Raw genomic sequence first — 25,202 nt, 5'->3', positions numbered from 1 at the left:
GTCTTTTTTTTTTTAAATCATCCTGCAGTTATGTGAAATAGGAAAAAAAAGGACTGGGAGTAGAGGGTCCTTTCCTAGCATGTGCACAGTCACAGGTTCAATCCCTGGCATCACAAGAAAGAAAGACAGAACAAAGAAAGAAAGGAAGAACTGATAATTATGCATATTCTAGTATATCATGTTTTTAAAATTAGATATGGCTAATAGTCTCATGAAAGTTGGATAAAAACACAATTGTTTTAGAAGTTTTACTGCCTGTAATCTGAGAGTGACTGGCTTGTGTCTTCCTCTACCTAAATATAGTTAAAGACCAGGATTTTGACAGATGATGGCTTATTTCTCACATATTCTCTTTTTCAAGGATTTGCTTATTTGATTATTCCACAAGTAGGCACTTCACAAGGATATTCCAACCAACCAAACATGTTTTGGGAATAGAGATGAAAACACTGTCACACTCCCAGGCTCAAAAACATCAGGGGCTAAAAGCCCATAATACAGACAGTAGCCAGCAATTAAATCAACAGCCCATTAGATTAAGAATGTTGGTAACAGCACATTGACAGTTTGATGATTAGCTAATTGTTGATGACCTTGATTCACCTGTAGGATTATGCTAAACTACAGATTCATTAACCCTGACATGCTTGATAAATCACATGATAATTAAATATATCCTTCCTCCTAGTTGTGAGTGTTGTTCAGGCAAGTTAATAAAAAATACATAATGGTGATGTTTAGCTCAGAGCATTAGGGTTTTTTTTGTTGTTGTTTGTTTGTTTCTATTCCTATTTTTTTCAGTGCTGTGCTAGGATTGAGCCCAGGGCCACCCACAGAGGGCATTGCTTCAAGAAATTACATAATCCTTATTTTTTTTATTTTTAAAAATTATTTATTTGGCAGAGAAGCAGGGAGACAGAGAGAGCAAGAGAATGGGCTCACCAGGGCCTTATGCCTCTGCAAATGAACTCCAGATGCATGTGCCACTTTGTACATATGACTTTATGTGGGTACTGGGCAATCAAACCTGGGCCTGCAGGCTTTGCAAGCAAGCACCATTAATTGCTGAGCCATCTCTGAAGACTTGTGCATATAATCTCTGAAGACTGAATTACATAATGTAATGTAATCATATCTGACCTAGCAAAATGCTGTAACAGTAGTGTTTTCATTTTACACAAATAGCCAGAGTCCTGGTTAGACCTCAGACAATGCAGTTTCTGCTGGGTGATATATAGAATACTTGATTCATTACCTTCCTCTTTATGTGAGAAGTGGCAGTATGTTGCTTTGATTCAACCCACCGAAGAGTCTCCATTTCTTTCAGAATGCAAGTTCTGGCTTTATATGATCTGTCCTTCCCTAACTCAAACTTTTACTACCAAATCTCCCCTGCTCACTGTGATCCAGCCTCATTGGCCACTTTATGTTCTGTCTTCATGCCAGGCACATATTTTGTCTTCATGGTCTTGCCACTTGCCATTTTTGTCTGATTAGAATTCTCTCTCATCAGATATTAGCTTCTCCTTATGTCTCATCTGTGAAACTCTGTACAAAGCTTCCCCACCCCTTGCCCCCACCTAGACCCTCCTTATATCTCTTGTTTAGGTTTTTCTCCATGACACTTATATTTTTGGGGGCATATTTTGTATTTTCTTGTTAATCTGTTTTTTTTATTGTTGTTGGTCTGTTTTCCTTCTACAAGGCCAATGAACTTTGTGTTGTTTTGAGACTTTACAAGTAGGCGTAACACATGGTAGATGCTAAATAAATGTCTATTAGGTCAATGGATGAAAGTCCTCATTACAAAATAACTAACATATCCTTTTAATCAGCAGATGTTTGCTGACCACACTATATTCTTTGAGGTATTGTTCGAGGTACTATTAGGGACAGGAGGAATTTTTAAGATGTGGTCCCTACCCTTAATATACTTGCAACCTAGACTTGGACAGATATACTGAAATGATAAAAAAGAGTGAGTTCTAGGTCAGCCTGGGCTAGAGTGAGACAGCCACCACAACCACCACCACTACAACCACCACAACCACTACTATAACAACAACAACAACCACAGCCACCACCATAGCAACCACAACTACCACCACAACAGCTACAACCGTAACCACTACAACCACCACCACAACAATCACCACAACAACCACCACCACCACAACAGCCACAACCACTACAACAAAAAACACCACCACCACAACAACCACTACAACCACAACCACTACAACCGCAACTACAACCACTACCACAGCCACCACAATCACAACAACCACAGCCACCACAACTACAACCACCACCACAATCACCACCACACAGCAACCACAACCACCACTACAACCACCACCACCACCACCACAATAACCACCACAATCACAACCACCACCACCACAACCACCACCACAATCACAACCACCACCACCACCACCACAACCACCACCACCACAATCACCACCACACAGCAACCACCACCACCACCACCACAATAACCACCACAATCACAACCACCACCACCACAACAACCACCACCACAATCACCACCACACAGCAACCACAACCACCACTACAACCACAACCACCACCACCACAATAACCACTACAACCACCACCACCACCACAACCACCACTACAACAACCACCACCACCACCACCACCACACAGCAATCACAACCACCACAACAATCACAACAATCAATAGCCACAATCACCATCATAAGAACTACAATCACAACCACTACAACCACAACCACCACCACCACAATAACCACCACAACCACAACCACCACTACAACAACAACCATCACCACCACAACTACCACCACAACAACCACCACCACCATCACCAACACCACCACAACCACCACAACAAGACATTTCCATAAACTCATTTTAAGATTGCTTGCAGAGGGAAGGAGAATTGGATCTAGTGATATTATAATAATTGAAAAGTAATCATTCTAAATATTAATTTTCTGCAAATAAATAAATAAAATCTAATTTTTAAAAATAGAGACAAGTCCATTTAAAAATAGCATTCTATATCTCCTGATAATGATTGAAGAGTAAGAAGCTATAAGCATGCAAAGGTGATGCCAAGTAAATAAATGTACATTTGCTTATTATTATTATTCAGTGTTCAATAAGCAATGAAATAATATCACATAATTTCTTTTTAACTTGATTATATATATTATTTTGTTCAGGAAATTGTATTACATAGAAAATTGTATTACAAAAGATATGATAATTGTCTAAATATTAATTTTATAATGTTTTGTAGTGTTTAAAGGCAGTAACTATAGCAGATTGTGTTTTGCAAGTCTATTTCAAGCTAATTGTACATCCTAGTCCAAAGTACACAGAAACAGAGATTGGAGCTCTCATGTAGCTGTCTCATACTGTGTTTTGCTTAGAAACTGCTTCATTGGCAAAGCATAACAATGGAGTTAATTGGCCAGACTCTGAGGGCCTGTTGGTCAGTGGACTACTGCTCATACCTGTAAAAATTCTTCATATCTGTTTGGATATGCTTTCATCCTAATTCCCCAAAACCAAGTAATAGAGGCAAAATCATGGAATTTGTACATTGGGTACTTTTCTCCTTTCTGTGACCAAATACCTAACAAGAAGCAATTCAGGAGAGAAAGATACTTTTGGCTTGCAGTTTGTGGGGGCACAATCTATCATGCTGGAAATATGATAGCAGACATACAAGGTAGCTGGTCACACTGTGTCCATCCTCAGGAAGCAGCTGACAAGAAGAGGGACTGGGCTATAAAACCTCAAGGCCCACCCCTAGTGGCCTATTTTATCCAGTGAAACTCCACCTCCTGTATGTTCCACAATCTTCTAAAATAGTGCCACCAGCTGGGGAGCAATGATTTAAACATATGAACCTACTGGGGGACCTTTTACATTCCAACAGACAATCTCTGAGTTACTTAGCTTGTTACTTGTTCTTCTGGTAACAGTCATGTGATGGGCATAGATTTAACTTTTCAAACACATTAGAAAAGTTTGGCCATGACTTAGAATCTTGGGATATCATCAGATCTGGCCTTAAATTTTTCCTTGTAATTTCATTAAGGTTGAATTTTTTTTTTTCAAGGTAGGGTCTTACTCTCTAGCTCAGGATGACCTGAAATTCATGATGTAGTCTCAGGGTGGCCTTGAACTCATGGCGATCCTCCTACCTCTGCCTCCCCAGTGCTGGGATTAAAGGCGTGTGCCACCATGCCCGGCTTAACAGTTGAAGTTTTGAAGGAAAGAATGGGCGCTTGCATGTATACAAAGGAAGAAACTCTTGCAGTGTTTACCAACATGAAGTTGACTGGGGTGACAACATAAGGAAGAGCAAGAAGGGTACTCACAGAGAATTCAGGTCGAAACCTGTTCACATAAGCTGTTTTCCCAGAGGACTTGAGAGCTGGATAACATGTGAGGCTTTCCTCTCCTGGTTTCTCTGAAAGCAGCTGCCCAGGTTTTCAGCATGATTCTGCTTAAGTTTAGTAGGGCTGTCTTGGACGGGGATTAGTTATTTCTGGTTGGATGAGACTCACAATGCAGATAGGATATCAAATAACACGGAAGCAGAAGGTAGGAGATATACCACATGCAGTGTCCCCTGCCTGACACTCCTGAATACTTCCTCCACATGATGAGTGGTTCTCCCAACATCCCTTTGTTGGAATATTGCATAACAGAATAATTAAACATACTCTATCTTGGCTGCCTTTATTGAAACTTTTGTAAACAATAAGGCATGGGAATTAAATGGTTGCTTTACTGAGATTATGCTTCCTCAAAACCAAGTACTACAAACTCAGGATTTTTCATACGGTTGAATTAGTTTTATACATTTGAGGAAACTTACAACAGAAATAAAAGCTGATTGCAAGGCTGGGGATGTGACTCAGTGGTATAGTACTTGCCTAGTATTTGTAAGTGCCTGAGTTTGATCCCCAGCACTGACTGTGGTGGTGGTGGTGGGGAGATGAATTTGTACTTTAATAAATGCCTTTAAATTATATTTTTATGTGTATCAAGCATGACAATTTTGATGAATAAAGCTTTTATGCTTTACAAATACACATACAAATGCAAAGGTGAAGTTAATCCAGTTAAGTATAAATTTGTAACAATTTGTAGATTAAATGCCCCATTCAAGAATATCTTGGGGATGGGGCTGGGTTCGTGGTGCTTGCTTACAAAGCCTGCCAGCCTATGTTCAATTCTCTAGCACCCATGTAAAGCTGGATGTCAAGTGGCCCATGAATCTGCCATCCCAGCTTACTTAAGACAGTGCCAGCTAGTCTGATCTTCATTTGTAGTACCAAGAGACCCTGTTTCAAAGAAGGTTCCTCTGACATATGCACAGTTGCACAGTACCACCCAAATGAATAAATGAAAAATATTTTATTCATTTATTTACTAGGGGGGAGAGAGAGAGGAGGGAGAGAATGGGTGCATCAGGGCTTCTAACCACTGCAACAAATTCCAGATGCATGTGCCACTTTGCATATCTGACTTTATGTGCGTACTGGAGAATCAGAACCAGGTCCTTAGGCTTTGCAGACAAGTGCCTTAATTGCTGAGCCATCTCTGCAGCCCAATAAGTTAATTCTTTTGCCCCTTTTTGGTGTTTTGAGGTCTAGCCCAGGCTGACCTGGAATTCATTATGTAGTCTCAGGTGGCCTTGAACTCTCACTGATCCTCCTACTTCTGTCTCTCGAATGCTGCGATTAAAGGCATGTGCAACCATGCCTGGCCCAATAAGTTTTTAAAATGGATATCTTTCCAGAAAATGTCACAATGTTAATTTTTTCAGTGAATATTTGAGGTTTCTGCAATTATTATTATTATTTATTGGTGCTGGAGATCAAGCCCAGGGGTTGCATATACTAGTAAGAGCTCTCTCAAGACATACTTTTCTAGGTTCTTCATTTGTATTTCTGTATAATACAGCATCAGAGCTGGTCCTAGTTCCCTGTGATTTCTTTTTTGAAATAAAGGAACTGTTTACAAAACAATAGTAAATCCAATCGAAAAGTTTCCTATAGCTGAGATAACCAAATGATAGTTGCTTATTTGAGCTATCCAATACATCCACTTCTGTAGTGATGAATGTTCATTATAATTACGACCCCTTAGAGAAATGGAAATAAATCTGTCACCCGAAACATTTAATAAGTGTTATAGAACCTATAATCTAAAATGATTCATAAACTACTTTTGCTTTTATTTAGTAATTATTGACTTTCAAAGGGCCCAGGAATCTTAACTCACTGCAGAGAAAATTCATGAATTCTTTTTTTTCAAGTTATATTTATTTATTTATTTGGGATGGGGGAGAGAGAGGCAGATAGAGACAGAGACAATGGGCATGCCAGGGCCTCCAGCTGTTGCAAAAGCACTTCAGATGCATGAGCATGTGGGTCTTGGGGAGTCATACGTGGGGCCTTAGGTTTCCAAGGCAAATGCCTTAACCACTAAGCTATCTCTCCAGCCCTTCTTTGTTTTTAACGATCAGTGCATAGACATTTATATTGAAAACCAGTGTGTTAACTCTTATAAACAACTAAGACTTAGTTTTCTCAAGGCTTCTCCTTCTTTTCAAAGGTTCTTTCAGTTGAGCTGAGTTTATGTGTGAAAAGTTTTACCCCAGAAGGATAGTATTTTGGGGAAGGAGTGTCAACAGGAGCTTTGAATGAAAGTGTGTGTGCAACTGTAAGGGGAGGGCAAAAACGCTGTAACTGACAGGTCCCTTCTGTGGTGCCAATGACAGCATTGCATTGTGGGATCCAGCTTCACCAAAGGATTACTTCCTCCACTTGTGTTGTGACTTGGAAAATGTTTGAAATTCAGGAACCGTGATCATTGAGCCAGAAAGGAAAATTAGAACATGTGTTATATGAGGAAGTTCATTGACTCTTAAAATATTTTATCTTAGGTCAGCAGCAGGCAGAAGACTGTTGAAGAACACATGTTTTAAAACCAACAATCTACAGGGAGAAATAAAAATTAAAAAAAATCGGAACACATTAAAATGAAATTCTGCATCTGGTTGACATTTAAATAAGGTTGCCAGAGTACAAATTAATTTCAGGACAACAAATCTAGCGATATATTTTTTAAAGAGAGTGCATAAAATTTTTCTTCTTCTTTCTGGCCTGAGCAAATCTTAACACCACATGTGAGGGAGCCATCAATATTTATTACATTATAGATTTGCCAAACAACATGGAACATCTGGGAATACTGCAGAGAATGCCGCAACTGGAGAGCTGATTTCGTGCTTTCATGTGTTGGACTGCTCACTGAGGCCAGATCTGGGTCTTTTGGAAAAGATAAGCCAACTTTAGTAACTTTGTAATGCTTAAGTGGATGAAAGTTAAGTGTACAGATGTCTGCAGGCATTGTGCAAACTGGGATCAAGAAAAAGAAAAAAGAGCAACAAAAAAATCAATAAAACCCTGTTTATTAGAGAGATACTGGAAGGTTGCCTGTTGATATGAATGTGATAGGACTGAAAAGGTCATTGGCTGGCTTAAAGGGTGTCTTTACTCCTGGGCAAACGGACGGAGTCTCTGCGTGGGGTGGAGTCCAATAGGTTCAGATTTCTAAAGCCAGAGCTGAGATGATCTCTGCTGAAGGACCCAGTTCTAGTCTTTCACAGTGCAGCAATCCTAAACTGTTTGAGGGAGTTATGACCGTACCTCAGAGAAAATCTCCCAAGTTGCTTAGACAATCAAATAGCATATATTCTGTTTCTAGACTCTAGGATCTAGAGCCAAGGTTTACTTTTACCACGCGTGTCTGTGTCCTCAGCCCACTGGCATCAAGTTAGGTACTCACTTAACAATTATTTTTCTCAAACGACTTATTCCATGGCTGTGAAGCTTAGGAGGCATTAGGTCTGCAGCCCCAAAAGTTCCAGTTAATATAGTTAAATCTGACCTACCCAGTTAATGGACAGACATACAGTGGACCTTCTGAAGCATGTTAATGTGGGGACAGACAGAATGACAATGATTGAATCTGGCCAAGGGTTGTATAAATATTATACACCTGGATGGTATAGAAATATCACAGATATTCTATTATTTTAGTGGATCTTATATAATTTGGCCTACTTTTGTGTATTGTTAATTTTTTTCCCAACATAAAAGAAACCAAAAGAGAACAGCCCAGCTGGTAGTCCCAGTTGGTAACAAACTGTAGGTGTCTGAGGCCTAAGAGTGAAGCCATCTCTTCCTGCACAGTAACTTGGATAATGCAACGTTTCTTCCAAAGTAAAACACAGAACATTTGGATAAACCTATTTATTTAGAAAGAAAGAATCCCAGCACTCAGGAGGCAGAGGTAGGAGGATCGTCATGAGTTCAAGGCCACTCTGAGACTACAGGACTACAGAGTGAATTCCAGGTCAGCCTGAGCTAAAGTGAGACCCTACCTCGAAAAAGGAAAAAAAAAAAAAAAAAAAAGGAAAGAAAAGGAAAGAGAAAGGCTGCTCTTCTCATAACTTCTCCAGGGATAAAGAAATCTACACAACCATTTGAAAGCCTTATTCCCTCTTGGCCACAGAGAGGGTAAAGCTTCCCAGTTTTATTTGGCTGACGCAGCGAAAGGGCAGCTTCCTTTGAGAGTCAAACACTGCTGCTTGAACATTAATAAAACAGGACCTGTAAGTCCCTCTGTGACTTTTCAGATTGCCTTCTTTGTTTTCTTACTGACTTGTTACCCAGGACCTGATGTTTCTGAAGAAAAAAAAAATTAGGCATTTAGACAAGGAGATCGTATTGACATTTTGCACTCACAATGCTTTCTGATTTTCAGAGAATTTCAATTACTTCGTTTGTGTCATTGTGAACTTTGACTGGTCAAGTCTGCTCTCAGAACTGCCCATATGGTCAAGAAAAAATACAAAGGACGAAAGGGAGACTTTGGAGCGGTCAAGTGAACTGTGTGGACGTCTGGGGGGGGGGGGTTCCAGGATCAGTTTGGGGCGTCCTGTGCTTTTAGAGGCCTGGCTGGTCTGACAGTTCCCAGTGACCAGTTGTTTGGCGGGCCATTTCTTAGCGCACCATATCGTGGTCTTCCTCACTGGCTACAGAGTGAGGTTCTGAAAATCGGGTTCCCACCCAAAGGTGCCTCATTCCTCAAAGCGCTTTTGCTGGAGGCACCTGCTTGGAAACACCTCGAAGGCGAAGCAGGAGCGGGGCGCGGGCAGGAGTCGTGGGGTGTGTGCAGTTCCGAGACGCGAGCCTGTCGCGTTTGTGTCCAGGGAGATCAAGTTAGCTTCGCGAAGGAAAACCGGGAGGCCGGAGAGGCGGGGATAGGTTTCACAGAAGCAGCTGGGAGATGGTTCATTTTCCCCAGGGCCTCCCCCCAGTCGCTCACTCCTGCTGGGAAGCGCGCCGGAGCGGAATGGCGTCAAAATTAGATCTGGTCTCCGGCTGTGCCTGGCAACCTGCTTCCTTGACTGTTTGCAAAGATGTCTGCAATTTCCTAGTTGCAAGAGTCAAGACACCGGATCTGAAAAAAAAAAGTGGTTCCACCATGATTGGGATTCTTTCCCCTCAACCCCCCCCCCCCCCGCGTTTTCTTCTGGGTAAAGTCGCCCTAAGGGTTCATGCCAGGAGTGGCATTCTGGGGCAGTGATCAGAGAGTCCAGAGAAGCTGAGAACCCGTTCCCCCCTCCCCCGCGCATCTTTCTTTCCTTCACCGCAGACCCGTCTCGTTTCGAAATCGATCACCCTCCGAACGACCGGCTCACCCCTCCTGGAAAAGCTGGGGGCCAGCAGGTCCCCGCGCGGCGTGTGCGCGCGCGCTTGCATACAGCGCCCTCGCGCGGCCACCCGCGGGCTGCCCGGAGGCCAGATCCTGGAGCCGCAGCCCCGGGGACCCGGGACACCGCTGCGGGATCAAAGCATTCTTGCGGAGCAGTTTTGTTAGCCTGCCTTCACCTCGTCCATAAACTTTCTCCGAAGTAATGGGCAGGGGTGGAGAGGCTCAGGGGCTCTCGACGGCCCGTGGCTGGGAGGCGGACCTGGGAGATCTGTCACCTGCGCTCCCGGCGCGTTAAATCAGCGGAAGCAAGTGACATCTCCGCCGGTCCCTTCCCGGGCTCCGGTCCTCCCCGGCGCTAGCCCGGGTCAGCCCGCGCAAAGGTGAAGATTCCCTCGATCCTTAAAGTTTACGCAGAGTCCCGATGTGAGGGGCGCGCTCCTCTGCCTCCTCCTCCCTCCCGACTCCAATCCCCAAAGGGAAAACACTCACCCAAGCCGTTTCCAAAAGTATTCAAAATATAAGAAAAAACGTTACCAATGACGCGGGCCCGTTTTAAGTCCTTCACTATGCAGAAGACGGATGGGGCGACAGTAAGGCCAGTGTCCCAAGGTCAAGCGCTGCTGTAGTTGCTAATACTAGGAGCAGCACTGGAGAATCTTTGAATTTCTCTCCTTCCTTTCCCTTTCCCCTTCCCGTCTTCTCCCCTTCTTCGTTCATTCCTTCCTTCCTCGCTTTTTTTTTTGCCTTTCCCTCCCTTTCTTCTTTCTTTCCTTTCTTTTTCTCTTTTCTCTTCCCTCCCTCCCTCCTTTCCTTCTTTGTTTTGTTACTGATTTCGTGGATGGAAACCATCCCTCTTTGAGGCAGGTCAAGTAAGCTCGTGTTTTTGTCACTTGGCTTCGGGAAACAGGATCACACTTCAGTCATTCAGGTGGACAGTCACTCGTCCAAGTACACTACCACCTCTTCCTAGCCATTCTCTCCCTACCCCACCCCATCCTGACAGGGGCTTGGAGCATCTGCCCTGAGACAGCCATTTTCCAGGCTGGGGGAGAAGTTGAGCATCTGGATGTTTCCGGCAGAAACTGAATGGATCCCCCCTTCACCACAAGAGCAGTGTTCAGAGAGGTTTCTGGGTCTAATAGTAAGTAAAACAATTTCGTCTTTTTCAGAGTCCAAACTCCGACCCGGGAGTGAGTACCACAGGGAATGAGGCTAAGGAGGACTGTTTAATTGGATTGATCGTCCTGCCCCTTAAAACAGAACTAATCTAGAAGCCACAGGATTACTGTCCCATTGTGACTTGTGAGAACCCTTTGTACTTTGAACGACTCCCATTGGACCTAAGGTCTAGGGACTTAGGTCCTTGTGAAGCTGGCTCAGTTGGACCACCCTCCCAGCGGTTGACACACTAGTTTTTCACTAGGCATTTGACTGCACAAGCTCAATACAGGAAATACAGAAGACAAATGTTACCAGGAGGTCTAATCAATGCTAGCATGTATTTCTATTTTTCCTCCTCCTTTCTTTATATCCTCAGTCTTGTTAATCTGAGCAAGCATGTCATCCGTGGCAGTTAAAAATTTGGTATAGCTTTTAATGTTTGAAGAAGAAACTAGAGTTGTTGAATTTGATTCCTTTAACACTCAAGTACCTGAAGCCCAAGAGAGTGAAAACTTTGCCCTGTGGTGTGCACACAAGAAGAAATTACATTAACACTCTGGTACCTGCCTCACCAGCACTGCGCTTTCTTGAATAGCTCATACCTTGCAGGTTAGCTAGCAGGGAAAATAGGAAGAGAAATATAAGTGTGGATAAAATCTGCCCCTTGAGCTGTACCAAACTCCATGATGGGATGGGAGTAGGAGGGAACCTTCCCAGGGGTAAGGCTTGTGTTTCACTTAGGCATGAGCCCACTGGGGGCTTCAAGTAGGCTGTCACCCTGGGCTTCCTGACATGGCACATGCAGTCTCATGGCTGCCTTCCATAGCAAGGCCATCAGCACTGGGGTGGAACTCAGGTTTCAGTACCTCCCCCGAGGACCATTTGGAATGAGGACTGAGAGGACAAGGACTCCGGCAATTGCCTCATCCCTGGTTGCTATATGGCCCCAAGTGAGTTGAGCTACTTTCCCTGCATGGAGGCTGAAGGCTGTCTGAGCTTGAGGCAGTGCACACTGGCAGATGGAGCCTGAAGATATGCAGGCAGGATTGCTTCACAGTTTGTGCATCTGACTCTCTGCACCCCCCTAAAGGCTGTGTTCCACAAAAACAAGGCACTGAGGTGCAGGAGGAGTAACTGTGGACTCTTGGGTCCCATAACACAGTCACTGTGCAGCTGGGTGTCCCTCTGGGAAGTCCCTCATTAATGCCCTGTAATCTTAGCTTTTCTTTCCATTTCTGAATGCAGGGGTGTACACTAAGCATTCCCTTTTCTCTCTTCACTATCTCTGATTTAAACCCAGAGCCCACTGGAAAAGGAATGAGAGCCCAGATTGCTTTGTCCTTTAGACAGAGCCAGGAAAGGGAGAATGCAAACAGCCTGGTGCAGACCCCTTATCTCCTGAAAGTCCTCTCTCTCACCTCCACCCCCATTGATTGTGACAGGTCGTATATCTGATTACGCAAACTAAATTGGGAAATCATATCTCTGCAGTCCCATCTGGGATTATTTATTTCCAGTGTCCACTCAAAACTGTGAGACCTAGCAAAGCTCAAAAGTAGCTTTTCGTGAGAGTGGAGGTGAGTTTGAGGCCATCTCTGAAGCCATTGCAAAGTCTTCTACAATGATGCCCTGCAGTGTTCCACCTCAGGCACCACTCTGGGCACGTGGAGGTTGTTTTAGCTGGCAGTGGAGGGGAGGGTTACCACCACTACCTTGATCTTGTGGTCAGAGAGGCTGGGAGTGGCTGGGATCTCTTGGAAATTCTGCCTCAAACTCTCCCCAACCTTGAGCTCTCTAGAGGTCAGTTTATTGAGACAAAATGGTAACATTAAAATAACACAAGTAACTCTCAAGTACTGAGTACTCAGCAGTGGTGAGTGGGTCATCCAGCCCATTTTGCAGGTGAGGAAAGTGTGATCCAGAGGAAAGCCAAGGGTCCTTCTCAGTGGTCAAGGGAGTGGAGGATCCCAGGCTCTGTCTCAGGAATCTGGCTTCAAGATCTCTGGGTCACATCTATGGGGTCTTCAAGCTGAGCTGCGCCCCCCCACCCCCAGCATAGCTCAGGAGTCTAGATTGAGTAGGAAGGAGGTGGCAAGGCCAGGCTGGAGAAGCCAAAGGCCATTGGGTTAGATTGGAGGGATCCAACCTTGTGTGGCTACATGGGATGGAAGCAGCCAGCTGAGCTGGTGGCTTTTGGGCCATTCTGGTGTTATGCATTCAAGAGATTGGATGGATGAGCTGGGACCAATTTGAAACACGTTTATCCTCTTTTTAATTAATTAATTAATTAATTAATTTGAGAGAGAGAGAGAGAGAGAGAGAGAGAGAGAAAGAGAGAGAATGGGCATGCACCCCTTGTGCATCTGGCTAATGTGGGTCCTCAGGCAAGCAGCTTAACCACTAAGCCATCCTTCCATCCCTAAACTTATCTTTATTTGGACAGGTGTTTGAAGAAAGAAAGGAAGCCACCTTTCCCAAGATAGAAAGCTCCATTTTTGGTTCCAGTTCCATCTCCCCAACTCACCACTAAATGAGGACTAAATCTGATGAGCTTGAAAAGTGCAGGGACCTTAAGGGAGAGAGATTTTGGGCGGCAGGAGAAGGGACACTCTCACCTTTTCCGCAGGGGGAAGGGCAGCAGAGAGAAGCAAACTTGATGGCTGCTGGCTTGGAGTTCCAGACTGCACAGCAGCTTTGCTCACAAGAGGGCCTCCAGATTACACTTTGTAATTTGGTGTTGATTTACAAGTCCAAAGAGTTTGTTCTTTTACCTCACTGGTGGGGGCATCCTCAGTCACAGCTCCTTTGAGAGATGGACCTAGAAGGAGAGCTGGATTCCTAAAGTTCTGACCTGTCAGGCACAGGTAGGCTGGCCACAAGTGTTCCCAGGAGGAAAGACTCTACCTTCCTTATTACCGAGTTTTCACAACAAGCGGGGCCAAGAAAGGCTGCTCTTCCCATTTTCCGGGTGAGGCACCTGAAGTGCAGAAAAATAAGTGCCCAAGGTCACAGGGACTGTGTAAGAATCAGCCGGAGCCCCCTTCCTGACTGCTGATTCCTCTGGATAACTTAGGGAACAGTTTGAGTCGCTGTGGAGTGCTTTGACAGTCCGATCAGAGGTATGGTCATTTACCCCAGGAAAAGTGCACAGAACTTCCCCTTTACTTTGGGAGCCTCTCCTCTTCCCAGGATAAATCCCTAGCACCGTCTCACTTCCCGGCGATTGGTGGGAAAGTGGTTCTCAGGAGGCCTTCAAGGCCAGAGGACGCCTTGTAATTCAACAGGATCCTGGTTACAGCTGCGCGTCCCCAACTGCGCAGATGGCTGTGTGAGGGAGGGGGTGGCCCGAGAGGAGGGGCTCCTAGAGGAGTAGAATGTCTGCCTGGATGCCACGGGGCGGGTGCCAAATGGCAAGAGTGCTGAGGAAGAATGCATCATGGGTCCACCCACCGGCTTCTCTGTGCCCAGCTCCTCTAGGAAGCTGGGCAGCACCTTCTGCCTAATTTCCTCCTCTCAGGAACACAGGGCGACAGAGTGGGGGAGTGGGAAGCTGGTCTTTGCCAGAACATTCCCAGGGCTTGGCTCTTTGGATAGGCTCCACTGTCCTAGAGTCCCCCACCCTCATTCCATTTCCCGTCTTGGCCTCCGCTGGCTTGGTTTATTAGACACTAATACTATTTGTTTCCTCTGGACAGACCTCGACAGACGTACCGTTTAAAGCTTGAACTAGTTCAAGGTTTGCTTGGGTCGTTTACTTTCAGTTTTCCTCTCCCTGTCCTTCCCCGGCCCTTCTCTCTTGTTTAGTTACACAAAGGTAGCAAACCTGTTTTATTCGACTTTGTTAATATTTAAAATTGCTATTGAAGGGCTAATGATTTTAAGTCCTCATTCCACAGTGTTGTACAAGCAATAAATGAAAGCCCAGCCTGTCAGCCAGAGGATCCAGCCTGGGGGCAGCGGCAGGGGGTTTACAGTTTGGGCAGAAGCACTGAATACCCAAGTTTGCAAACAGAAATGTAGCTACCAAAGAAAACATAGTATGACTTAACAAAACAAACAAACAAACAACAAAAACTATATGGGATCCTGTTACAGGGGATCTCCTAACTACAGGTACTAAAATTAGAAGGGGCTTTGGGAGTCTTAAAACAAACAAATAAAGAAAACCCACACAGACCCAGCGCTATCGTTTCCAGCTGAAAGCTGGCAGCTCGCCTTGTTCCCGAGACTTCAGATCTGTGGCCACCCAAGACCAAAGTGTTCGCAGGAGTCCATGATTTCCCCGACACCAGTGGGTCACCCAGGGCTTCTCTCTCATCTTCCCTTTAGTCACTGGAAAAACGGAGATTAAAACACATTTCTACTGTGGTCAAGAACTCAAGCGATCTAACCAGAGTTGAAAAGATGCGCTTTGATTAGATGAGAAATCAGAAAAATGAAACTCATTGGTGTTATTATAGTGCCAAGGGAGAGGCACCAGCAGTTTGGTGCCCCCTGGCACGTCCAAGGAGTGCCTCATTATCACAAGTCAACTTCTGAAAACCTAAGAGCCACCAAAATGTCCAGCTTTTGGAAATCTGTAGGGTGGGGTCTCTGTTTCACTGGGCACCCCTGGGGCTCCAGGACAAACACCAGCACAAATGGGGGTCCTGGGAAGAACTTTCCAATGTCAATAAAGAGCTGGAGAACACCTGCGTTTCTGGCCAGCCGCGCGGCGCGTAGTTTCTGAGCTGTCTTTACTCTCCCTGACTGAACTGCTTAACTTCTAACTTTCTCACCGGTTCACTGAAAAGCAACGTTGCAGTCAGATCTGAAATTCTCTTCCTTCAGCATTCATTGCCAATTTATGGGCTCGGTACGATGATAGCTGCTTTCTTAATCTGTTGCTTAAACAGATCTCCCTGCAGGGGATGGTCTAAAGGTGAGATCGGAAAAGCGCTTGCGGAATTTTAAATTTAGCTCAGGAAATAGAAGGATGCGCCGTCTACAGGGCTGATTCCTTTAGATTTGTTGGATTTGAACTTTGTTTTAAACGTTTTGTTTTTGTGAGGAATGTTTTGAGGGACATAGGAGAAAGTTTTTCTTTATAGACACATTCGCGCACACTAAAAGCAGTCCTTTCATTAAAAAGAGCTTTGTATAATGCAGACTTAGAATGAATATTTTGCGCATTTCCTTTCGCTCTAAAATTAACTATGATAGTTACCGCCGTAGCGGAAAGATGTCAAGTGCCCGTGACTTTCAGACCGCCTGCCTCGCAAGCTCCGTGGAGGTTAACGAGGAACTATTTTGCTTTTCGTGGAGGTGCTGGCACTGTCCACAAGAAGCCTGCAGATGATTTCTTTGCCAGCCAGCTAGGTAATGTTGATTTACTCTTTGTGGTGCAAGACGGATGCCCGTGTGTGTCCCCTCAGAGTGGTCTCAGCTCTGCGCCCAACTTGGGAGCCCATGATTAAATCCCAGATACGCGGGCGATGCTGAGAGCAGAGACATTAACGCTAGCTTTTCTGAGCTCTGCCCCGTCATTTATTACCTTCATTTGGAAACAGCGCGATTCGTGAGGACGCTTCTCCGCAAGTTTCCTAGTCCACGAGGTAAGTGAAGACTTCTCCCCGGCAGTCGCCTGCACACTTGCACTTTAGCTTCAGGACCAGGATACCTCGCTGCATCGAAGGCCCCGCGGGCTGCCACCGCCGAAGCCGGACGCCGAGGAGCGCTTCCACACTGCTCGGAGGAGGAAGGCGCTCGGCCCGAGTGCCTCGGCCAATCAGCGTGCACACCGCCTGACGAGCGGCCAATCAGAAGGCGCAGAGCTCGGGGGCCGGAGGGGATAATACTCGGAAGGAGAATCCGAGGCTGGAGATTGCGGCGAGTGGCGCTGGGGGAACGCAGCTGCGCGCGCCTGCCGGAGACCCAGCTGCGGGACCCGACCGTGCCTGCCCAGCGTGGGCCAGAAGTCCCCGCGCTGCAGGGCACCGGAGAGACCTTCGCAGAGTTCGGGATGTGCGGGGGCCGGGGTGTTGAAGACTTGACTCATCTCCTTGCCCAGTTCCGCTCGACCATCCAGTGCACTCTGGTCTCCAGCTGTTAATCCTCCCCCGTCCCCTCCCGTCCCGAATTCGTGGCACCAAGAGGCCACCGCGATTTCTGTTTGCATATGCACAGCTGATAGACCGATAGCTGGATCCTAAAGGTGGATATCTTCTGACAGCGCTGCCAGCCTGGCCTCTGTCTTGGTGAGTGCTACGACGTCTACTGGGAGTCAGGGAGGTCAAAGGGTGTGAATCATTCGTTCCTCCTCGGTTCTGTTTTACTTGGATGCTTTCCCTTAAAGATGCAAACCAAGCCCTTGTTTAGCCCTATACAGCCCACGCATTACGGATGCTTGACGGGCTTCTGCAGCTAAAGGGTCTCCTCACCGGGAGCTCTTGGAAGGAAGGGCACTACCTTGATTTGGGATGGGGGACGGATGGGTGAGATCACCTCCTCAAAGTCCTTGTAGTGGTGCAGCTGAATGAGAGGAATTTGAGAAACACGGTTGGAAGGTTCCTTGTCATCAAAAGAAAAAAAAATAATTTCCTCCATCGAAATTTTTATATGTATCATGGCCATGATATGGGAAGGCCTCACAAATTGCGTAGGCCAGCCTGGGTAGACACTTTTTTGTGTGTGTGAGGTCATTCAGTTACTGAGGGCCTTGTCTGGAAAGGCCAGAGAGGGCTGTGGTTAAAGGTCAGGTGCACAACACTTGGAATTAATAAAACATATATATATAAAACTTTGCTGAGTTGCGGGTTCCTGGGGCCTCTGGAAGGGTAATAAAGACCTAAAGTGGGCATCGCCCGGAGGACCTGGGAGAGAGCAAGGTAAATCCCCAGGGGGTTGAGGGCCAGCCTGTCCAAAGTTCTGGGCCTGGGCTCGAGCCGGGTGGGTAATTGACTGCAGCGGGCGGGTCTTTGGGCCTCTTAGTCTCTCCCCAGGGTGTGAGCAGCTGAGCCGAGCGACAGCCGAGTACCATGGCGGATCGACAGGCGGGTCCGGGAGCCGGGGACTGGGAGATCGACGTGGAGAGCCTGGAGCTGGAGGAGGAAGACCGCTGCGGGGCGCCACCGCTGCCCACGCACCCCGGCCGGCCGCCGGCCGACGTGGACGCCGAGGACGACGAGGAAGACGACGAGGAGGACGAAGATGCGGAGGACGAGGGCGACAGCGAGGAGCCGGGCGCGTCCCCGGCGGCGGCGGTGGCTGGCCGGCCTGAGCGGCGGGGAGGACTGCCACCCAGGCCCCCGCCGACGCCTCCAGCGCTGCCCGCCGCCGCCGGGCCCCAGGAGCGCGGGGCCATCGCGGGCGGCGGCGGCGGCGCAGAGCCCCGCAAGCTGAGCCGCACGCCCAAGTGCGCGCGCTGCCGCAACCACGGCGTGGTGTCCTGTCTCAAGGGCCACAAGCGCTTCTGCCGCTGGCGGGACTGCCAGTGCGCCAACTGCCTGCTGGTGGTGGAGCGCCAGCGCGTCATGGCCGCCCAGGTGGCGCTCCGGAGGCAGCAGGCGACCGAGGTGCGTACCCGCCTGGCCAGGGGTGGTGGTGGTGGGGAACCTTGCCATCGCGTTCCCGGGGACAGGATCAAAGTCCGGGGGCCACTGGGGACCCGCAGCTCCCTGCGCTCCTCGGTAGTGGGTGCTTCCCACCGAGATGCTGGGGACACTCGCTGCGCGCCCCTGGGGCCTGCGGGGGCGGGGGCTGTGGACCGAGGGAAAGGCCAGGGCTTCACTGGCAGAAAAGTTTCCTATTGAAAAGTAGAGAGAGAGAGAGAGACTTCGAAAATAATTTGGTCAGTTTGGGACACCATGGGCAAGTAAGTCATTTTGGTTTTGTTTTGTAACATTTCAGAGCTAATTTTGGTGGAGGTCGGGCGGGGTGCGGCTGGGAAGCGGGACGGGTGGGAGCGTCCGGTCATTGCTCACATTGCTGGGGTGAGGGAGAGTGACTTAGTGGCCTGAGTGTCTCTGCACCTCCGTCGCCGGCCCTGATAGAAAGGAAAGGTAGAACTTGCCCATTTTACTGAGACAAAAGTGCTTGGGGAGCGAGGTGCCCCACTGCCAAGACTGCTCCATGTCACCTGCCAGAAGCACGTAGGGGGGACCTGCCGCCACCACCCTCAGAGAGGCTCTTGGTTATCAGAGAGCCTGGTTTTCAGAATGAGAGGACTTCTTAAATCCTTGTGTCCTTACACATGAGGAAGGCTTCACAGAGCGTCTTTCTCAACTCAGGGCACTGGAAAATTTTAAATTCCTGGTCGTTGTTGTTATTGTTTGTGGTGTTGGGAGGAGGGACCCAGGGCACCTGGCAGCTAAACCACGTACCTCTGAGCTACCCCCTCAGCTCTTGGAGTGCTTTTAATTTGACCTTTTTGGTAGCCAGGTAGGTCACCAAACACACTTAAAGTTAGTGACCCTAAAGCAAAGTCTTTCAGGGGTTCGAGAGAGTGAGCAGGACCCAGAGGAGGCCCTGGTGCTGGCTTCAGTCTTCCCTGGTAGGACATGGATCCTATCCTGTCCTGTGTCCCCAGGCTTCTCCAAGGCAGGTCATTGGGTTGGACACAATCTGATGGTGACCCTAGAGGTGGAGGAGGGCTCCCCCCTAATGAGTTTTGTTTTCCTCCATTTGTCAGTCTTCCAGTGAACAAAAGGAGCCAGAAGACTCGCCCCCTCCCTAAAGCCCCAACCTGCCCGCCCTACTTTGGGGAAACCAGTCTTGCCTTTGTGCCCCTGGAAGATTTTGGGCACTTCCGGCCCAGTGCTCTCCAGGCCACGTCCCTGCTACCTGTTTGTCTGTGTCTCTCATCTCCCTACAGATGTCCCCTCTCTTCTGGCCAGAGGTCTCTGGAGTGACAGCTGGAGCAAGGGGGGAGGGGCCCCAGCTGGCTGCTCTGAGACTAAGAGGTGCTGCCACCGGGCATTATTTTGTTTGCGCATGTGGGATGCCAAAATAAATACATTGAGGCTGTCCAGAGTTCTGGAGGCATGGATGACACCCCTTCTTTGGCTTTCACTTTTCTTGGTTCAGGGCATTACTGCTTGTTTCTTGTGTTTACAGGACAAGAAGGGGCTTTCAGGGAAACAGAATAATTTCGAGCGCAAAGCGGTGTACCAGAGGCAAGTTAGGACACCTAGTTTGCTGGCCAAAAGCATTTTGGAAGGTAAGCAACACCATATAGCCTGTAAGCTACTTAAATTGAATTGAGAGACCCTCAATTTCTCAGACAGCTAAGAAGGAGGTGATTTCTTAAAGAAAGGAAGTGAGCTAGCGTCTGGAACATGCATGTCACATGCTTGCCCAGAGTCTGGCCACCATGGTTAAGAACCCTGATAATTTTGCCCTCTTAATAGATAATGGGCTAAGCTGGATTCCCTGTGAGATTGCGCCAGGGTAAGGAATTCACAGAGACTCCCTTGTCAAGGAAAGCAATTAAAACACTCTTCTCCACCCTGCTGTCTCACTCATGGCAGGGCCTAAATGAAGATAGGGAGTCAGTTGGGTTTGACAGGTGCCTGTGGCCAAAGCAGCACCTTTAGCCTGGGGTCTAACCACAGATTCTACTCCTTATGTATGTACTCTCTGTCTTCGTGGATGTCTAGACAATTGCTGTGTTTTGTCCATATTTCCTTTCAGTACTTTGACAGTCAAGGTTGTAGAATTGGAAAAGGGCATTGAATCAAATAAGCAGAGGTTGCATTTTTGCAGCATGTTAAATTTTCCTAAAATATTACTGATTTCCTAAAGCATTTATGCTTAGGTATGGAATTTATTTGTTGACTTATGAAGCAATATATGGGACATTAGCAGTTTCCATCACTTTCTTTGCATTTCCTTCAAGTTTCTTAATTGAAGTTATATTTGCTTTAATCACTGCTACCTCATAAAGTTAATAGCTAAAAGTAGGGACTTTTTTTGTTCCTTAAAGTGGATCTTTGAGCTCTACTTCTTTCTTTTGTGTCTTCTGAATCTAATTGATTCTGAACAACTTTCAAAGTTTGCTCATGTCTCACCCTGTGTGTGTGTACTTCATGAACCTGAGAGAAGTTCTCATGAATTCAAAATGAATTTGGTTTACAAACTGGGTACACAGATTTATGACCATAGGGACCACATTGATAAATTGAAATTTTGCCGAAGCAGTTTGAGATGTTTCAGGATTCAGTGCAAAAGTACATTCAAGTAAATAACTTCCTGACAAACACTTAGCATAGAAATGGAAACAATAATTTTCAAATTTTATTTTATTTGCAAATGAATATAATGGGCCTGTCACTATGTAAACACAGATACCACAATGGGTCCTTCAAACAAATTTGCTAGTGGTGAGTGGGAATGATGAAATAGTCAAAGTGTTTTGCACAGTTCTGTTTATGCCACACTCCTCTTTGTGACTTGTCTGTTCGTGAAATGTGGGATGACTTAAGCTGTGTTCTGATGATTGCTTGTTTGCCATTTTGGTATCTGGCCAACATGAATGAGCTTGGGAAAAATGCTTTTAACCTGTTATTTTCAGTATCACTGGGAATACCTTCCCCCATCTCATTTTGTTTTGCTTTGCTTTGTTTGTACTGGTAGTCAAGGGGAAGGTCTGGGGTTAAATTGTTCAGTGCACTGCTTTGACTAGTTATCAGCTTCTTCCAATTTTCCATTCTTCTCTGTGTTCTCCAGTCTGTTTTCTTTTTCTCCTTACTAATCTCCTTTAACTTTCTTTTTCTTTTTCTCCTAGTTCTCCTTGGATTATTCTCCAACTGTAACAATGTGTACATAATGAGACATCTTTAGAAAATAAAAGTGACATCAGCTGTAGGTATAGATATCTTTTGTTTTAATAATGAAGAAAGCTAACATGGATAATTAGATGTTGGTTGAAGGAACACAAACAGCCTTGTCTCTTCACATCTAGGGATCTAAGAAAAATATTAAAATCTCAGTCAATGAAGTGCACTTGTCAGAGCAAGAGGCAGGCAAACATTTACCGACAAAAATAGTAGTAACAAAAAGCTACCGTATGGCTATCCTTATCCCAAAGGAAACAAAGTTTAATCAAATCCATACTTTTGCTTTCTGCCTTAAAATATTACTGATATGGAATTATGACTATTCTGTGGGTTTGTGGTATTTCTTTTGCCTTCTGGAATTCCAGATTTTTCTTTCTAGTATGCTAACCTCTTTTCTTTACAATTTTCGCTTATTTTTAGGCTATCGTCCTATCACAGCAGAGTCTTACTTAGGAGGGACCCTACCTCTGCCCCCACCAGTCAGTGATAGGATGAGGAAAAGAAGAGCCTTCGCTGACAAAGAGTTGGAGAACATTATGCTGGAGAGAGAATACAAAGAGAGGGAGATGCTAGAAACTTCCCAAGCTGCTGCATTGTTCCTGCCCAACCGCATGGTTCCTGGACCGGAATACAGTTCCTACAAGAGTGCCTATAGTCCCACCCCAGGGGAACCGCCGAGCAAGGACTTCTGCAACTTTTTACCCACTTGCCTCGATCTCACCATGCAGTATTCAGGGTCGGGGAATATGGAACTTATTTCTTCTAATGTTAGCGTGGCCACGACTTACAGACAATATCCTTTGTCCTCAAGATTTTTAGTGTGGCCCAAGTGTAGTCCCATCAGTGACACCCTGCTTTACCAACAATGTCTGCTAAATGCTACCACCTCAGTTCAAGCCCTGAGGCCTGGGGCCAGTTGGGACTTGAAAGGAGCCAGAATCCAGGATGGGCTCAGTGGAGAACATGACATGACACCACCGAAACTTGAAGGCTCCCTGGTGCTACCCCATCCACCTGAGGTCCAGACCTCAAGGACTCACCTTCAGGGTCACTCAGCCATCCCAGAGAGGTCTGCCTTCTCCCCACCCCGAAGGAATTTCTCTCCCATTGTTGATATGGACTGCCTAACAGCTCAAGGGCACGTCTTAACCAAGATCAGCAAAGAAAACACCGGCCACCCCCTGCCACTTAAACATAATCCATTCCACTCAGTATTCCAGCAAACACTTGGTGACAAATCAGGTCCTGAGTTGAAAACACCATTTGTCAAAGAGGCCTTTGAAGAAACCCCAAAGAAGCACAGAGAGTATTTGGTGAAGGAGAACCAGAAGTACACATTTACAATAGACAGATGTGCAAAAGACCTTTTCGTAGCCAAACAAGTTGGAACAAAACTTTCGGTGAATGAGCCGCTGTCATTTTCTGTTGAATCTATTCTTAAGAGGCCTTCATCTGCCATCACTCATGTCTCTCAGTGAAAGACTGCTTCAATAGAAAGCTGGATTTTCTGCAGTCTCAGAGGGTTCTTGTCATATGCTTATTTTTTTTTTAAAGTTAAGATGTTTGTTTAAAGAAATTTCTAATGTAAATGACAGTGATTCCTGAAAATTCTATATATTCATGTGCATGTATCTTTTCTTATTACACAAATATATTTAAACTTAAAGATAGAAATTGCTTAATGTGCAAATTGTAAAGTTCTAGTCTTTACACAGCATTTCAAAGAGCAATAAAATTGACACTGTCTTCTAAAGACCCAGTATTTGTTGAGACAAATAGTTCTCTGTCTAGATGAAAAAGTGTGTGTTTTTGAATGCGTTCTTTATTTTTCTAAGATTCTATGTATTTTCAAGCACTCTTTTAGGTCCTTGCGGTCCACAGAACACTGGGAATGCTTTAGATTTGCATTCTCCATCACCTCCCACCCCTAATTTGCAATACTGTGAATGAAACCTAGGACCTCATGCTTGCTAGACAAGCACTCTACTATTGAACTACATCCCTGGTGCTTGACATTTGTGGGGTGTGTGTGTGTGTGTGTTTATATGTTCATATTTTTGTAGGTGCATGTTTATGTGTGTACACATATATGTGGAGGCTAGAACTTAATGATGAGTGTCTTTTTCCAATTGCTCTTGATCTTATTTTTTGAGACAGATCTCACTGAATCCAAAGCTCAGATTCCACTAGACCAGTCAGCCAGCCCCAGGGATTCTCCTGTCTTTGCCTCCTCAGCTCTGGGCATACAGGCAGATTTTAAGATGGTACTGGGGATCTGAACTCAGGTCCTTGTGTTTGAGTGGAAAGCACTTTCTGGGCCAAGTCTCTCATCTTGCATTTTGAAAGATAGCATAAATTTAGCTGTTCAAGACTGAGGCCAAAGTTACTGGAAGGACAAAGTTAAGGCTGTGGGTATATTTATAGAATGGTAATTGCACTTGGGTTGGCAAAGTTGAATTCATTAGAAGGGAAATCAAGCATAACACCCTCATTTATTTGGTGGTGTATGTCCCTGGAATAGATTTCTTTGAACTCTGTTAATCTAGCTCCTTTCTCTGGTAGGACTCAAGCTTCCTTAAGGAAACTAGCATCACTATGACCATTTGTGATTATTTTGAGCATGCTGTCATTTTAGTTTGCTGGTGTCACAAAGCAGGTTTCCCTTTTGAATTCAGTCCGCTAAACACATAGTGGTGCCAAATCCCCCTTGGCTGTGTTAGCCCATGGTTTTGGAAGGACTGGTGACAGCAGGCACCTGATACAGACTTTGTCACAGCTCTTAGCTGATGCCTGAATACCACCTTATGACCCTCACGTGTGCAACAGTGTGTCAAAGGCTGTCAATGTAGTTTTCCTGAGATTAAAAACTTTAAGTACTCAAGTGCTATCTGCTACAGTGGCTGAAGCCTGCAGATGTTTATCATAGCATGAGGGTGCCTTCTTGAGTCTTCTTACACCTTTCCCCCATTTTTAAGTTTCTCTGTCACCTTAATTTGCTTAAGAAAATGTTAAGTGTTGCTTCCTCTGATTGATAAAATACAGGCAAGACATTTTTAAAAGTATTAAAATCCCACAGGCTCTGATCTATGAAGGTGGACGTGGTGGCACACACCTGTAATCCAGTGCTGGGAGGAGGTGGGGTTGGGCGGAGGCAGGAAGACTGTGTGTTCAAAGTCAGTCTGGACTACATAGCAAGGTGCTACCTCAAAAACTCCAAACCAACGTGAAACCCACACCAAAACAAATAAAAAATCTTACTGGGGACTCCAAATCAAGTTCATATTCTAAGATCATCTCAATATAAATGGCCTACCTTTTGGGCTGCCACTTATGGGGACAGGAACCCTCAGGGACACAGGGAATGCGACAAGTGATTTAGCAGCCTAACGGCTTTCTTGTTTGCCCTTGAAAACACTTAAATATCAT

At 45.8% G+C, this 25,202-nt stretch overlaps 1 protein-coding gene and 1 long non-coding RNA gene across 7 annotated transcripts; one reads left to right on the top strand and one right to left on the bottom strand.

The window, feature by feature from the left end:
• Positions 1–8,527: 8,527 nt before the first annotated feature.
• On the bottom strand, positions 8,528–16,700 carry LOC123459334. Its single transcript, XR_006636222.1, has 3 exons — positions 16,496–16,700; positions 15,140–15,294; positions 8,528–9,546 (listed from the first exon to the last, which is right to left on the bottom strand). It is a non-coding gene; the product is annotated as an uncharacterized LOC123459334 (long non-coding RNA).
• Positions 16,701–17,065: 365 nt separating this feature from the next.
• Positions 17,066–23,410, top strand: Dmrt2 (doublesex and mab-3 related transcription factor 2). Of its 6 annotated transcripts, none has more exons than XM_045161260.1 (5): positions 17,066–17,198; positions 17,932–18,515; positions 20,056–20,158; positions 21,725–21,805; positions 22,197–22,321. In XM_045161260.1, the coding sequence occupies exons 2-4, from the start codon at positions 17,979–17,981 to the stop codon at positions 21,778–21,780; spliced, it is 696 nt and encodes a 231-aa protein (XP_045017195.1). In that variant the 5' UTR covers positions 17,066–17,198; positions 17,932–17,978; the 3' UTR covers positions 21,781–21,805; positions 22,197–22,321. The 6 variants fall into 6 exon arrangements, with proteins under 6 accessions (XP_045017195.1, XP_045017198.1, XP_045017202.1 ...); XM_045161263.1 differs by having other exon boundaries at positions 21,725–21,801; positions 22,197–22,249; XM_045161267.1 differs by lacking the exon at positions 21,725–21,805 and having other exon boundaries at positions 22,197–23,410.
• Positions 23,411–25,202: the final 1,792 nt, after the last annotated feature.

Source organism: Jaculus jaculus, chromosome 1 (genome assembly GCF_020740685.1).
Source record: "Jaculus jaculus isolate mJacJac1 chromosome 1, mJacJac1.mat.Y.cur, whole genome shotgun sequence".
Taxonomy (NCBI): Eukaryota; Metazoa; Chordata; class Mammalia; order Rodentia; family Dipodidae; genus Jaculus; species Jaculus jaculus.
Note: the sequence above shows the minus strand (reverse complement) of the source record. Positions and strands in the feature narration are given on the sequence as shown.